We start from the raw sequence: 15,145 nt of genomic DNA, 5'->3' as shown, positions 1-15,145 counted from the left end.
GCTCCGATAGGCCAAGTTAGAGGCAGTGGCCCTGTATCTTGGTGAGGCAGTTGAGGTAGGAGGACAATCTCAGCAATGGGTCCTCACCGCCGCAGCTGGGAGTGAGGATAGAGGAAATGACACTTCCCAGTTGTGACTTCTCAGGCAAATCCTCCATCCTGAATCCCATCCTGACGCGGCTCTTTAGGCACAGATTGCACGGGTCGAAGAGGTGCGTCTCGAAGTCCGAGTCCCAGCCGTCAGTCAGGAACGCCTGGAGGGGGTACTCGGAAGCAGTGATGTCACTGCCGTAGTGGCAATCCCGCCAACCACCACTCAGTTTAGCCCGACTACACTGCGCCTTCAGAAACTCCAACTGGTGGTGGCAGGCGTACACGTAGTCACGCAGCTGGCAGAGGAGACAGGCGGGGTCAGCAGCATAATGAAGCTGACTATATTCTTTTTTGAAGTCGAAGGTAGAAAAGGCTTTGAAGTCATTGTTATGCCTGACCTTGTAGATAACGGTGGCTGAGTAGAGGCACGCCTCGGTCAGTTTGGCGATGACCATGGAAGCGGTCAGCTGGCCGGGATCCCCGGTGACCTCGATGGCATCAGTAGGATGGGAAGTATCTTTGTTAAGTTCCCTCAGAAGGCTGTAAACATGTTCCGTAACCACTCCAATAAGTCCATATTGACTCAATCCCACAAACCAGCAGAGCATTTCCCGAACGGTTTGGGGCGGGGGGAGATGGTCGGTGGCTGGGGAAGGGGAGTGAGTCACAGGGGCTGTGTCAGTGGATGAAGGGTCAACGGACCAGGGGTTAAGACATTCATCTCTGCCGAATGGAGTAATAACACGTTCATCTGCCTTCCTTGGAGAGTCACGTGGCATCCCGGGATCATCGTACCCCTCAAGTCCGATACGTTCCGGCGCAAAGTTCAGATCGAAATTAGTCTGGGGAAGGCCTGAGAAGCCTTTATCCTCTGCAGGTCTTAACTCGTCTTTAATGATGTCGGCCGTATTGGCATAAGGGTCATATAGGTCTATGTCGTTAATAGTGCGATCGCCATGGTGAGCTACCTCTATGGAAAGACCGATTTCGGGCTCGACATTGCGTACAGTGCGTTTCGGGAATTCTATCTGGAATCCCATGGTTGGTTGTGGCTCAGTGAGGAACGTGTCTCTAGGAAGCGGCGAGGATGGCAATTCGGCATCTGGCACGTGTGATCCGCTTAACATTGATTGTGGAACTGGGGGATCTATCTCCTGTAACACGGGAGCCTTGGCATTGGCTTTTGATGATTTTGTCAGACTGGTGCCGGAGACATTCAAAAATCTGGCCATTGAGGGATCGTCAGATGTTTCAGTTGTAATTGGGGCGTGTCGAAGGATGGGAGGATGCTTATGTGCAGGCATAGCAATACCTGTTGGTTTCATTCGGATGGGTTTCGTTGATAGTTTTGGCGCCGGAAGTAGATGAATTGTTGATCTAGTTGGAGTCTTGGGATCTTTTATCGTGTATCCCATCGGAATTCCAATTGCAGCGGAGCCTTGTGGAACAGCAAAATTCTGTATGCCCTTGGAGTCTGCCGTAGCCTGGCCCATCATGTCTGTTTTGGGTGGCATATACACTCTTGTATCTGATGGTTTTAATGGTTGTCCCTGAGGAATGCCAATGGAAGCAAAAAACTCAGGCGGCATAGACCTCTGTACGCCTTTGGAGTTCGGTGTTGTGTGACCTTCAACCATGATGTGCTTAGGCTTATGAGTCAATTTTATCGGCTCTATAACGGAAGTTTCGACGTCTGCATATTTGGTTAGATACTGCCTCAACCGTTTGTTTGCTCCAGAGTGGTTCCTTTTAGGTATTTGTTTAACTACAGGTTGACCATCAAAACCGGTGGGTGTAATGGATATGGCAGAGAAAGCTTTAGCTGGTGAATCAGGACGAATAAAGTTATCTGAATTTGAAGTTACAGCTGATCCATCAACTGTTGGCGGTGAAAGCGGTTGTGAACTCTGAGGCATTGGATAATTCGGCAGTTCTTCCTCTTCGGTTTCGGCAGGCACCGTGGGATGCATAATTTCTAGTGTTACATCGGGGGATTCCCGTATGACTTCCCCTCTGACGTTCAAATCGTTTCTAAAGAATTGATGGAAATTTGATTTGTCATTTTCTCCAATATCAAATAAACGCCCATCTTGCTGTTTATAGACATCAATCTCTGGAAGCATAGCCTCACGTTGAAGTTGGCGGTGTTTTTCCTTTTCACGTTCCTCTTCCTCCATTCTTTGTTTCTCATCTTCCTTTATACGTTCTTCGGCTTCCTTTTGCCTTCGCAGTTTATCTTCAGCCTTACGTATTCGTTCTTGGACATTTCTTTGTGTTTTTTCTAAATCTTCGTCCCACTGCTTATGACGTTTTCCTTGTTCCTTGTAATCGACATCACGAATACAGTACTTACCGCTACCCTGCCATAGTTCAACTGGGGTGAATTTCGGCGGACAATCTACTGCTCCTTGTTTAGCCTTACCATCCCCCTTTTCTCCTGACTCCCCACCCCCTCCACCGCCACCACCACCTGGAGAAGTACCAGGAGCAGCGGGTAGAGAACTACTGGCACCTGCACCTGATTGTGACTTTAGACCACTTCCTTGATCAGCGTCAGAAGCAGATCTCTGATCACCCGTGCCCTGACCACTACTGGAACCAGGGGCACCAGGTGATTGAGTATGCGCATCTTGTTGAAGGGCGGTAGATGAGTGCTCCGCGTTCTTGTCCTGGTTCTGTGCTCCCTCCGCTTTCTTGCCCTGGTTTGCAGTAGGCTCTGCATCGTCAGTTTTGGTCGCCTCAGTTTTAGTGACCACTGGCTTAGCGGCCTCGGTTTTAGTGGCTTCAGACTCTTCGTCAGATAATGCGTTCATCAAATCTTCATCAGAATCAACGTCAGACTCAAGGTAATCGTCATCCTCAGGCTCATCCTCATGTTTAGGCCCAGGCTCAGGCTCAGGCTCAGGTGCAGGCTCGGACCCAGCGTCGGGCGTAGGCTTAGCCTTAGGTTTAGGCTTGGGCTCCTTTTTCTTTTGTCCATTTGCGCAGCGGTTCCCATCTAAAATGTCCTTAAGTTTTGCCAAATCGCCGTTATCCTTCTGAAGGTCGCCGATTACCGTATCCCAGTCCTTTTTAAAAGCCTGATAAGGATTCTTCTTCTTTTTGAAGTCGCTGTCATAAAATGTAAATCCATAAGGAAATAGAGACGTAGTGGCAAACGTTTTGGCATCCACCTGTGGAGTAATTCCTTTTAATTTACTTCTCACGTCTCCCAAATTTTTTTGAAGCCACTTAGCCATCTTACTAGCTATTTTTTCCTTGTTGAGGTATTCATATCTTTGCGCATAGCCAGTGAAGGAGAATTGATGCTTCTTAAAAATTTTTTCAAGCGGGTCTTTAGATTTGATGCAATGGTCTTTTAAAGCTCGCCAAGAAATGCAATTGTCCCTAGATTGTAAATCACTTGTAAAGTCTTTTTCACCCGTTACTCCTCTGAATATCCCATAAAAGTCTTCCACCAAACGAAGAGCGTTTGCGACGTTCGCAGTGTCGGCTCCAGAAGTTTTAGACAACACCGAAATGACGAAGACGTCACGAAACAATTGGCCATTCTGTTTTTCACAGATTTTTTCGAGGTCCCCTGCCATAAGAGAACCCTGGGCATAGCTTTTATTACGTTGAATGTCGCCTTTAGTGAAACCGCCTGGTATCACACCGTATTTATTTTCTGTGGACTGAGCATGGAGGTACTTATCCAGTTCACCTCCTATAATTTCAAACGATCTTCCAAGTACACCCCACCCAGGAGCATTCCCCGCCCACTTACCTCCGCCAACTTTATCGAACTTATCGTCCACTTGGTACCTCAAAAAATACATCACGGCGAGCAATCTTGGTATACATAGCAAGAGGGCATAGAGAGCATCTCTAGGTTTACCAGGTTTATATTCGCCTTGCCCTGCCTTGTGGCATAGTTTCTTATAAAAATTTGACGTGTGGGCGAGGAACTGAGACAATGCTTTTGCGATTGGCTGCTCTTTAACTTTTTCATACCTTTTTTCGAGCAGCCTTTCCAGTCGACGAGTCACCCCGTATTGCATATCCTTGTCACTATGCAACCACTCCAAAAACTGGAGACAGTCCTTCAGAGTGTCTAACTTCACTCCATGTGCCGCCATTTTGTCCACCTCCAATCACCCACTGAACCACTCCTACAAAACTCCACTTCAAGCCTCCAGTACCATGTGAACTGGGAAAAACTAGAGTGATCACACCTCTAAGGTGACGCCGCTTAACACAGCATGGCAGACAAGTAAGTGTGCTGGGTGAGATGGATATGAAGTGAGACGCTGAATAACACCAATACACATCATACTGAAACAATGACACACCTAAACCATTTTCCAAAATCCATGAACCATCACACGAATCCTATAGACACACCACTCACCTGAGGAGGGAAGGCGACAAGGAAAGGCAGCCATACTGGAGTGAGAGGGTGGAGCATGACTGGAGAGGGGCGTTGTCAACAAGGATTGTGGATGTTGATGGAGCAGTAAAGACAGAGATTTGGTTAAACGTTAGTTGAGGCAATATGTCAGCCTTTAGGTCACTCACTAGGTCACTGTTTAGGTCACTCGCTAGGTCATCTTGTAGGTCACTCGCTAGGTCATCTTGTAGGTCACTCACTAGGTCAGCACGTAGGTCACTCACTAGGTCAGCGCGTAGGCCACTCACTAGGTGACGGGCTACGTCACTCACTAGGTCAGCTTTTAGGTCACTCACTAGGTCAGCGGCTAAGCCACTCACTAGGTCAGGGCCTAGGTCACTCACTAGGTCAGCGGCTAGGTCACTCACTAGGTCAGCGGCTAGGTCACTCACTAGGTCAGCGGCTAAGCCACTCACTAGGTCAGGGCCTAGGTCACTCACTAGGTCAGCGGCTAGGTCACTCACTAGGTCAGCGGCTAGGTCACTCACTAGGTCAGCGTTTAGGTCACTCATGTCCGTTGCTAGGTCATCTGCTTAGCCATTAGATCAGACATTTGAACAGATTGTTCGTCAGTGTCATGGGTATACAAGAGATCACAGTGGCAGTGAGCGAAACCATCATACACAACCAGTCTACAACGCATCACAAGACAGACTAAATCACATCAAATCACACAGCGTACAATGTACTACGTAACTGCGATAATTATTATTTTAAGTTGAGTAGCTCGTTGGGGTCATCATCGAAGTAACTGGCGTCGTAGAGTGAAAGCATTTTTCTGCTCGGGATGAGTAGCGCCTTAACATCGATGAGGTGCGAGGCCTCGGTGGTCAGGAGATGTGACCTGATGCGTAAGACGTCCAGGCAGTAGAGGAAAGTGTGGAGTATGTACAGCGCTACGAGAGACCACAGTACGATGAAGCAGTATAGGAACGGCATCCGGATGTGCCACATGAGTTGGTCGATTTGCCGGAACAATTCAGTGAAGTGGTCGGAGTGCAGCGCCCATTTGAGTTGTGTGTTGAGGTCGCCGCAGCGAATGGCATAGTTGTCGGTGACCAGGAGACTTGCGTTGCGAAACGTGAATCCGTAGCGGTAGAGTGTGGGCAGAGGTCCGGCGCACTGGACGATGGATGGGCAGTGACAGGTGTCATTTCCACCGTGGGTGCCAGGTTGACAGGGGCATGTGGCGCAACCGGACGCCGTGCAGTCGATGTTGTCTAGCGCCTGCAACAAATCAGACAGCAACTCCCAGAACTGCCACGCCAGGTGCAGCATCCACGTGATGTATAGCCCGAAGTGCTTCTGCGGGTAGGTGTGGTGGGCATGGAGTCCTAGGGGTTGGAGGTAGGGAGCGCAGCCACGGGGTGACTTGCAAGTGGTGTCGTTACAGAGGCTCGACAGCGCATCGTGGCTTTTGTGGTCATGGCCGACGAGCGATGCGATGGCACTGGTGAGCTTGGTATTTTCGTAGCTGCCGTGGAGCTCTTTCCACAGTGGGAAGAGACTGTCGATGCCGTCGGTGTTGAGATGCGATATGAAATCGGAGGCGTCAGTGTAACTGCCGCCACGGTGCTCCTGCCAGTCATGACTGTCCCACTTCCGTAGCACCTGAGCATACAATGCAAACACGTCGGCGAGTGATGAGGGTGCAATGGGACACAGATGGAACAGAGTCCGACAGAGCACGAACAAACATGAGTCGGCGTCACGGCACATATCGCCGAGGCGCTTGATAAGGTCCCACCCCGTGCCACTTATGGAGGCGGCGAAGCCTATATCCCAGAAGCCGAGCGGGGTGAGGCACTGCTGACCGGGCAGATTGTCGGCGCAGTTGGCACACTCGATGATGCCGTCTGCAGCAGTTAGGGTATGCGGCAGTAGTCCGTGGCAGCGGTCGGAGAGGAACGACTGGAGCGGCGAGGTGGGAGGGCAGCCGTGAATGGTGGTGGAAGTGGTGGTTGTACCAGTACCGGTAGTAGTACTTGTAGTATTAGTGGAGCCTCTCCTCATTATATTACACTGCCAATGGTGTGACTGCACTTGCCGACCGTACGTGCACTCCCGCCACCCCTTGACCCGGGCGGTGCTGCGGCAGCACTGGGAGTACAGGAAATAGAGCACTCTACACAGGCGGCATACGAACGCACGTAACATATCGAACAATGCGTCAGGGTCAGCCGGGTAGTGGAGCTTAGCACGGTTGTTGGAGAAGTCCACCGAATATGGGTAGGCGGCGAGGTCGAAGCCGTGGCCGTTGCCCTGTATGGCGGTGAGCAGGGCAGTGGAGTGTGAACATGTTGCTGCAATGGTATAGGGTAGCTCACTAATGCAGTTGGCCATGACAGGATCCTCCCTGTTGGGGATATCGCCATCGTGGCATCGGCGGTTGAGCAACGCCTTGCAGTGGTCAGGCAGCTTGTCTGCCACCTGTGTATACTGCAGCCCGGAGAGCCACGACAGCATGTCCCTGACTGTGCACGGGTATCTTGGCTCAGGGGGAACGTAGAGGTGGCAGACCTGGAAGTAGTGGCATAGGGTGTTGTAGAGCAGCGATATGATGTGGACCAAGTTAATATCGTAAGTTACTTGCTCACCGTCAACAAGCATCTCGATGTCCACACTCTCAATTGGGGTGGTGAGCAACTCGTAAATCCCACCGCCAATAAACATGTTCAACTCGCCGTCCTGCTCACTCCCGGATCTTGACACCCTGTAGCCGCACCGGGTGAGGTAGTTGCCAAGTGCGTTGTCCCTGTCGTCAGCTGTCAACTTACTAATGTGAAGTGCTTTCCACTCACTCTCACACTTCATCATCAAATTAGTAAGCGCTGTGTACGTCATAGGTATCATGCTCAGTAACACCTTGGTGTACTTGTGGGCGTGCTCCTCCCTGCACCGCTGACCGGAGTAGGCTGAGATGTACGTGTTGTTAAACTCACAGGCAAATTTGGAAAGTCCGCGAGAGACAGTGTCCAGCAGCGGCGTGGACGGGTGCTTGAAGTCGGAGGGTACCAAATCACTCAGCGCCTTGGTCAGCCTCTCGACCAGCGCGGTGAGTTTGTCGGCATCGCCATCATTGTCTCTAAGGTAGGCGAGCAGCGCAGTCAACGCGTCATAAACATCTTTGAGCTTAGGCGTGTATGGATCCTCGGTTGGTGGCAAAGAGGGATTCCTCTCCTTGTTTTGCTCGTCGTGCAGCCTGGTGATTTCCCCTGCGACATACTTCTCAATTTGCTCGAACACTTCCTGGAATGCGGATGATAATTCTGCGACGCTCTGTTCCTCACCTGTTAGATCGGAGCTCAGCGGTCCTTGCAAGTACTTCATGAACCCTTTATAGCCCACGTACCTATCCCTGTTTATATCGTTTGGCAGATCTCCCAAATCCTCATTGACCTTCTTGGCAAACAATTCAAGCGCCTCCCTCACCGAGTCCACGTACAGGCCACGGGCTTCCTTGGTGAGGTCCTTGATGGCATCGTCCACCTCACAGTCGACGTGCTTCAAAAGGGCATGGAAGGTGTTCTTCTCTATCTCGTAGGCTTCCCTGAGGAAGTTGTCACACAACTTGATGGCGTCGGCAAGGTCTGTGAGTCGGAGGTTGTCGAGACCATCTTGTATGCCTTTGAGTTTGACATCGATATGCGGATTATCCAGCTGACCCAGATTCCAGCCCAGTTGTCCGGATGCGTTGGTAATAGCACTGGACATGATGTTAAGATGTTTGGTAATAACTGGGACATGGTTCTGTTTAAGAGACTCTATGTCACTTTTGATTTTCTTAAGGCCTGCATCGTCGTGAGTGCCGATCTGCTTTGTCATGAATTCCAAATTCTTGATCACGCCTCTGTCTTGGGGATTACCGTCAGCGGTTCCCTGCAACGCATCTCGAATACTCTGAAGCTCTTCGGTTATGTCTCTCATGCCTAAGTCGATTTGGCCGGGTTGGTTGGATAACTGACTTTGTTGACTCTGAAGATTGCGCTTAATATGATCGAAACCCCTGACTTTCTGGCCATTCCAATTTTCATTGCCACCAAACCCCTGTTCCATCAACTCCTTCAACGGATCGGTAACAACGTTTTGCAACTCACCTTTAAGATTTGCAAGTTCCTGTTCAATTATCTTTTGGGCTTTCTCAATTTGTTGGGGGCTCTCAGTAAACGCATCTTCTTGCAGCTTACCAATTTCTCTCTGAAATGTTTGAATACTTCCACCGTTACTCTGATCTAGACCAATCTTCTTCTGTAGCTGCCGTAAATTGTCAAGGATGTCATCGTCCATGAGTTCATCGCTTAACTTCTGGCCTGCCTTTCTAAGCATATCCTGTGTTTCTCTCATGACCGTATTTGTTGCGTCATCAATTTTTTTGGTTGCCGCAGATAACTGTGTATTCTGCCATTTAAGGTCATCTTGGATTTGCTCAAGACCAGCAGATTTTTTACCTCTACCATTCTGCCACTCTGAGCCATTGAATGCATCTCTTAGTAGAGCTCCCAATCTGTTTATCACGTCACCTTTCCTACCTCCGTCATTACTCTGCAACGCAGTTCGCACCTCTTCCAGCACATTAGCAATTTGTTCCACGCCTGAGCCGATTAGTTTCGGTTGCCAGCTTAACATACTTTGTTGACTTTTGAGCTCATTTTCAATTTTCTGATGGCCTTTATTGTTTAAATTCTTATACCAATCGTTTTCATTCAAGCCAACATCTTTCAATTCTCTCAACGGTTCGATGATGCCGTTGTATTTGTCACCTTTAAGGTCACTTTGAAGTTTTCTTAGTTCTCTTCTAATTACACCGGTGGCTAAGTGAAGTTTGTGCGGATACTTGCCGAATTTCTTTGCCCACAGGCCGTTAATCTCATTTGTGATATCCTGCAGATTTCTATATTCTGCTTTTTCTGTTCCAATCTTACCTTTCAATCCGCGCAAATAACGCAAAAGGTCATCATCAGGAATTATATGATGACTTAACCTCATCCCGACTTCTCTAAGCACGCCGCGTATATCCTTCATTACCATAACCATGGCTTCGCCAATTTCTTTCGATAACTCCGGCAACTTTGCATTCTGGTCCTCGATGGTTTTCCTGATCTTCCCTATACCACTGATTTTTGGACCATTATTATTTGGCTGCCAAGCATATTCTTGATCACCCAGCCCCTGATTCTGCAAATCTGTCAACTGATCACTAACACCTTTTGGCTCTGCACCATTCAGCAACTTCTTCTTAAGCTCTTCAACTTCCTTCTTAACAACTTTGACTGCTTCCTCAATGGTCTTGGACTTAGGACCAAACGTATCTCTTTGCAGATTTCCAATGGCTGTTGTGATTGCACCTAGACCCTTTTCAGCCCCATCCAACTTTCCATCACCGAGCGCTTTTGTTAAACCAGTCAGACGAGTCTTCAACCCACTGCCATTTGTGATTGACACTCCAAGATACCCTATCCTTTTCTCACTAACCGACTCGACGACCCCTTCAAGCTGCTTCTTTATTGCGCCGAACGAATCAGTTATTTGCTTATCTGTGATTGTTGGTCCCACGCCACTTCTCCTACCAATAAGCTCATTAATCTCCATCAGCCCTTCATCTCTGACCTTCTCAATCGCAAGCGAGAGTCGTCCATACACGTAGTCCGTTAGAGAGCCGATGCGTACATGATCATCATATTTTTCAAAATCTCTCGACAGCTTTACTTGGTCCATTTTAGCATCACGTGTGTCATCCCTCCCAATGTGGTCATTGAGTAATTTTTCAAGTTGCGGTTGCATATTCGATGTGATAGTTGTGTGGGCTTTGTGAAAATTCGGCATCCTACTTTTCAAATCAATCTGACTTCCATCTCGATCCGTATTTATCACGTTAGCTGCCTCGTCAATCGCCCCCTCGGCCGCTTTCATGACTTGATGTTTAGCTTTGTTGTCGTACTCGGTAACGGCAGCGTCAAGGCCTTGGACCGCTTCTTCAACCGGCTTTTTGACATGAGTCTGAAAATTACTCTCAACCTTACCAACCTCCTCCCTCACTTGGTCAATCGCCTTGTCCACGGCCAGGGCTGCGCCAGGTGCGTGACTTGCTGCGCCGGTGCTAGGAGGTGTAGTCGCCTGGGCAAGCTTATCGTTAAGCCCATCAACAGTTGGCTTGATTTTGTCTATGATTTTGCCAAACTTATTGATGGCTAATGATTCGATTTCGATGGCAATTTGCCTGACGCAACTGCAAAGCGCAATAAGGGCGGCTTTAACGGCGGTGGTGACATGTTCGGGATTTACACCCGACCGCGCACGCCCTCCGGATGAACCAGCAATCTTCTGGACTATCGGAGCGACAAATTTTTCAATACGGTCCTTAGTCAGTTCGGCATCAAGCGCCTCAACAAATGCTTGGCAAGCCTCTTTGACCTTCGTAAGATTTTGCACAATGTTATCCTTTACGTCTCCGGATGATATTCTAGCCTGGCCGGTTCTAATCTGATTTCCAAGTGCTTCCTTTATTTGATCCTTGACGGCTTTCAAAGCGTTGTCACGCTCATTAGTTGCCTGTCGATACACGTTAATCCACGATGTCACAGCCTTCATCCCATCAGTCTGCGTCCCTCGTTGATTCTGATTGATCCCCAAAATACTTCCAAGCCATCCATCTACTCTTGCCTCAACCCCTTTGCCGTTGCCCTCAACAAATGCGTCATAAAGACCTCTTACGTTCGCGACAATGCCATCAATGCCACTTTCGTGATTCTTCTCACCAGTCCCCTTAATCACCGAAACTTGCTTTTTAATATGCTCAAAAATCTTTTGAAGATGCTTTCTGTCCGCCTCCGATACGCTGCCGTTTTGGGGGTAAAATTTTTCGTAAAGTTTCCCAATTTCTTCTGTGACTTTTTCTACCCCTTTGTTAAGAGGACCCCTGATATTCTCATTAAAGCTGTCAACTAGCTTCTTCTCCGTTTCAGTCTTAATGTTGTTAACAGCACCGCCCAGCGTATCCTTATGACTTTTAAGAATTTTTATGTGACTGCCGACCATCGGATTATCTTCGTTGGTGTCTGTCAGACCTTTACCAAGCCCCTCAATCCTATCCCTCAACTGCTTCAAATCCTTCTGCACTGCCTCACCCAACTCACCAACCTTCAACTCACTAATCACTTTGTTTATCCCCTCCTTAATTTTTTTCTTCACTTCAAACAAATCCTTCTTGAGATCGGAGTCCATGGCCTCCACAGCGTCCAAAGCATCCTTCACCTTGGACTCAACTTTATGCTTAGCGTCAGTAGCAGCTTGCAAAAGCTTTGTGCCTCTATCTCTCAACAATGCAGATTGCTTATAAATTGAATCCTTCTTGCTGCTGGGATCTGTCTTAACCCTCTTGAGTATCTCATCACACTTATCGTCGGCCTTGTCAATGACATCCCTGGCTGCAGTCTGCCACTTACCCAGATTGGCAACATGTTCTTCGAGCGTTTTATTTGCATTTTGAATCGACGTATTTGCCTGTTCAATTCCCTCTATTTGTCTATTCAACTGCGTCCCTTTACCACCTATATCTAACCTATCATGAACGTACTGCGCCTTTTCAACCGCCCCGCCAATCACCTCTTCAGCCTTATCTTTCCACCGTCCCAACTCCTCAACTTGCGTTTCAACTGCTCTATGCACTTCGTTAATCCTGTCTTTAGCATCCACAATCCTCTTAACATTCTTGCTCAGCTCCTGATGAACGTCCAGCTTGTCATAGGCTTCCTTGGCCCTTGCTTCAGCGGCGGTGCGGATATTTTCTGCAGTTTCAATCCACTTGTGCAAAGCCTCAACTTGTGTTTTAAGCTTCTCATTTGCGCTTTTAATTTCATTATTAGCAGTATCAATTTCATTAAGTTTTTGACCAATAGGATGGTTCGCATCTCCTTTCGTAGGATCCAATGCTTTATGCACATCCTTTGCTCTGTTCACCGCTATATTAAGCACAATGTTCGCCGCCTCCCTCCATTTCTGCAAATCGTCGTTAACAGATGTTAACCCGTTATCGACTTCTTCAACCTTTGCTCTAGCATCTTTAATCTGAGTGATTCCTCGACCAATCGGTTGATGTTCATCTCCGTGATCCAACTTCTTATGCACTTCCGTCATCCTGTCAACCACCCCTTGAATCACATTCGCAGCCTCTTGCTTCCACGCTTCCAACTTGTCGTCCACACTACTCAGACCACTATGAACATTCTGTATTTCCTTATTTGCATTCTGAATATCTTTGATTTTCTTACTAAGCTGCTCATGAACTGTCAAACTTTTGTAAACCTCCTCGGCTTTCTGCTGCGCATTCTTGCGGATTTCATCTGCTTCGGTGATCCATTGGTTCAAATTATCTACTTGACTTTTGAGTTGTTCATTTGCGGATGAAATAGTCTTATTAGCGGTCTCAATATTCACAAGGTTCTCACCGATTGGATGGGGATCACCATGTTGTGAGGGATCCAATTGCTTACTCACCTCTCCGGCCGTCTTAGCAGCGTTGCTGAGGACACCTTGCGCCGCAGTTTGCCAAGACTCCAAATCACCGTGAACAGTTTGTATATCCTGACTCACGCTCTCAACTTGGCTTCTTGCAGCTTCAATCTTCTTAAGTCCTCCACCAATCTTCTGATTCTTATCTCCTTTATCCACTCTTTTATGCACTTCATCCGCCTTCTCCTTAGCCACAGTAACGGCGGCCTCCGCATTCTCAATCCACTGATTCAACTCCTCAACTCTCTTGCCAAGCTCACTATCAATGTCCGCGGCTGCCTTGTCAATCGCCTGCCTATTCTCTCCATCAAGTTGCTGCATTATGTCATTAACATACTTTTTCACATCCTTAATATACTTTTTTGCCTCTCCCATACACTGCCCGAGTTCGTTGACATATTTCTCCAGACTGACAGTAATGCCTTCCAACTTCATTTTAATCTCCCTAACACGTTTCTTCAACAACTCGACAACCGTATGCACTTCTTGTTTAATTCTGTCCTTGACTGCCTTCGCGAGCTGTTTAAGCCTACTCTTCATTTTTTGTATCATCTTGTCCAACCGCTTTTTCTGCCCCTTCTTGGACCACTTGCTCAGCCAGTCGACGTGATTGAAAAAGCTTCTCCTGGCGTTCTCGAGCTTTCTTTTCAGCTTGGGGTTCAGGTCGTTAATGGCATCTTTTACCGCTGTCAAGCTTTTGGAAAACACCCTGGCAACCTCTCTGCACCGCTCCACCAGGGTGACCGCGGCGTCCACAGTTCTCTCATCTTCAGCTGACGTCGATGTTTCCGATATCTGCAAATCTTTTATACCTTGACACAACTCACCATCTGGTTTCACGTATTCCAACACAGTTTCCATCGGCTCCTTGACTTTCTTGTTCGAAGCCTCGACAGCGGCATTGTACCTCTGGAGGCCAGTGGCCACCTTGTGGATGGCTTGACGAAACCCCTTGTGGCCACGCCATAGTTGGGATTTCAGCTGCACAATCACATCATCATACAATACATCTCTACCAGCAACGTACGGCTGGTTACCATACACATCACTGAACACGGCATACAGGAATGCCAGGATGGCATCGCACAGACGAGAGGCGTTGCCATATACAATCGCGGAACCGTCGTAGGTCCCGGGGTATCGACAACCTAAGAGGCTGCCAGCGGAGGCACAGAGATTATGTATAATGTTTTTATGAGGATTCTCAGAGTCTTCCGGAGCAGAGCCTTGAATCGTTGACAATCGTGAAATGACATCGCAGGCTGACGGCTCTTCTGATGCGGTTCGAAACGACAGAGATCTTTCAAGGTTATGAACAACATTGTAGAACGGTATACAGAGACCGTCTAACAGTGTCGAAATCCTAGCACAGTGCCGCACCTGGAGGATAACGTTAGTCGCCGGTCGAAGATACTCTAGTCAATATGTATATCACTGCGACTCCGTGTCATACCTCTTGTAACTCTGACGAAGCTTATCAATAACACATCAGTCCAACTAAAAAACAACCCACCGCCTAACCTACCTCCAAACCTAATGTCTAACGTAGTCAACCCATTAAGACGTTTACTGTTGTTTGGTATGTTGAGTTTTGGGCTGTCGTTTATTTTTGGCGATTTGTTTTGATGATCTCAGTTGTCTGAGAAGATGGGTAGTTTATCATATAGGCTACTGGTTAATCGGTCTCATTAGCTGAAGTTGTCGGTTATGTGTCTGCTAGTTGTGTGGTATGGTAGTTATTTGGTTATGAAATGATTAATGAGTGCAGAAATCTAAGTCAACGTGATTTCCGCGAGACGGAATGGTTAAGCGGCGTCAGTGGGCCGCACTGTAGACATCACTAAGATGGCAACCCCACTTTGCCCCCATAATGGTCTGTCTAGGCGGCCGGGAAGGCAACAGTAGCCTGTCTAGTAGAGACGGCGGTGAGGTGACGTGCTCTATGCTGGGTCAAGTCGAAGCAGCACGATTACCATGTCTGTTGATACGCATGTTGCGGCAAGAAATATGAGTCACATGCATTTATCTCACTGGTATATCCGTGGTGCAAGACGCGCAGCTGTCGTGTTGCGGTCGGTCGGTTGGATGCCGGTTTTTCAAATGGCTGCATACGCTG

General features: G+C 48.2%; 2 protein-coding genes across 2 annotated transcripts; both read right to left on the bottom strand.

The window, feature by feature from the left end:
- Positions 1–16: 16 nt before the first annotated feature.
- Positions 17–4,210, bottom strand: BBBOND_0111330 (hypothetical protein; the record flags this gene model as incomplete). Its single annotated transcript, XM_012911567.1, has 1 exon — positions 17–4,210. The coding sequence occupies one exon, from the start codon at positions 4,208–4,210 to the stop codon at positions 17–19; it is 4,194 nt and encodes a 1,397-aa protein (XP_012767021.1).
- Positions 4,211–5,229: 1,019 nt separating this feature from the next.
- On the bottom strand, positions 5,230–14,587 carry BBBOND_0111320 (Extracellular matrix-binding protein ebh; the record flags this gene model as incomplete). Its single annotated transcript, XM_012911566.1, has 2 exons — positions 5,230–14,444; positions 14,584–14,587. 2 exons carry the CDS (start codon positions 14,585–14,587, stop codon positions 5,230–5,232), a joined length of 9,219 nt encoding a protein of 3,072 aa, XP_012767020.1.
- Positions 14,588–15,145: the final 558 nt, after the last annotated feature.

The sequence above is a fragment of the Babesia bigemina genome (genome assembly GCF_000981445.1).
Source record: "Babesia bigemina genome assembly Bbig001, chromosome : I".
NCBI lineage: Eukaryota > Apicomplexa > Aconoidasida > Piroplasmida > Babesiidae > Babesia > Babesia bigemina.
The sequence above is the reverse complement of the archived record's forward strand: the minus strand, read 5'-3'. Positions and strand labels throughout refer to the sequence as shown.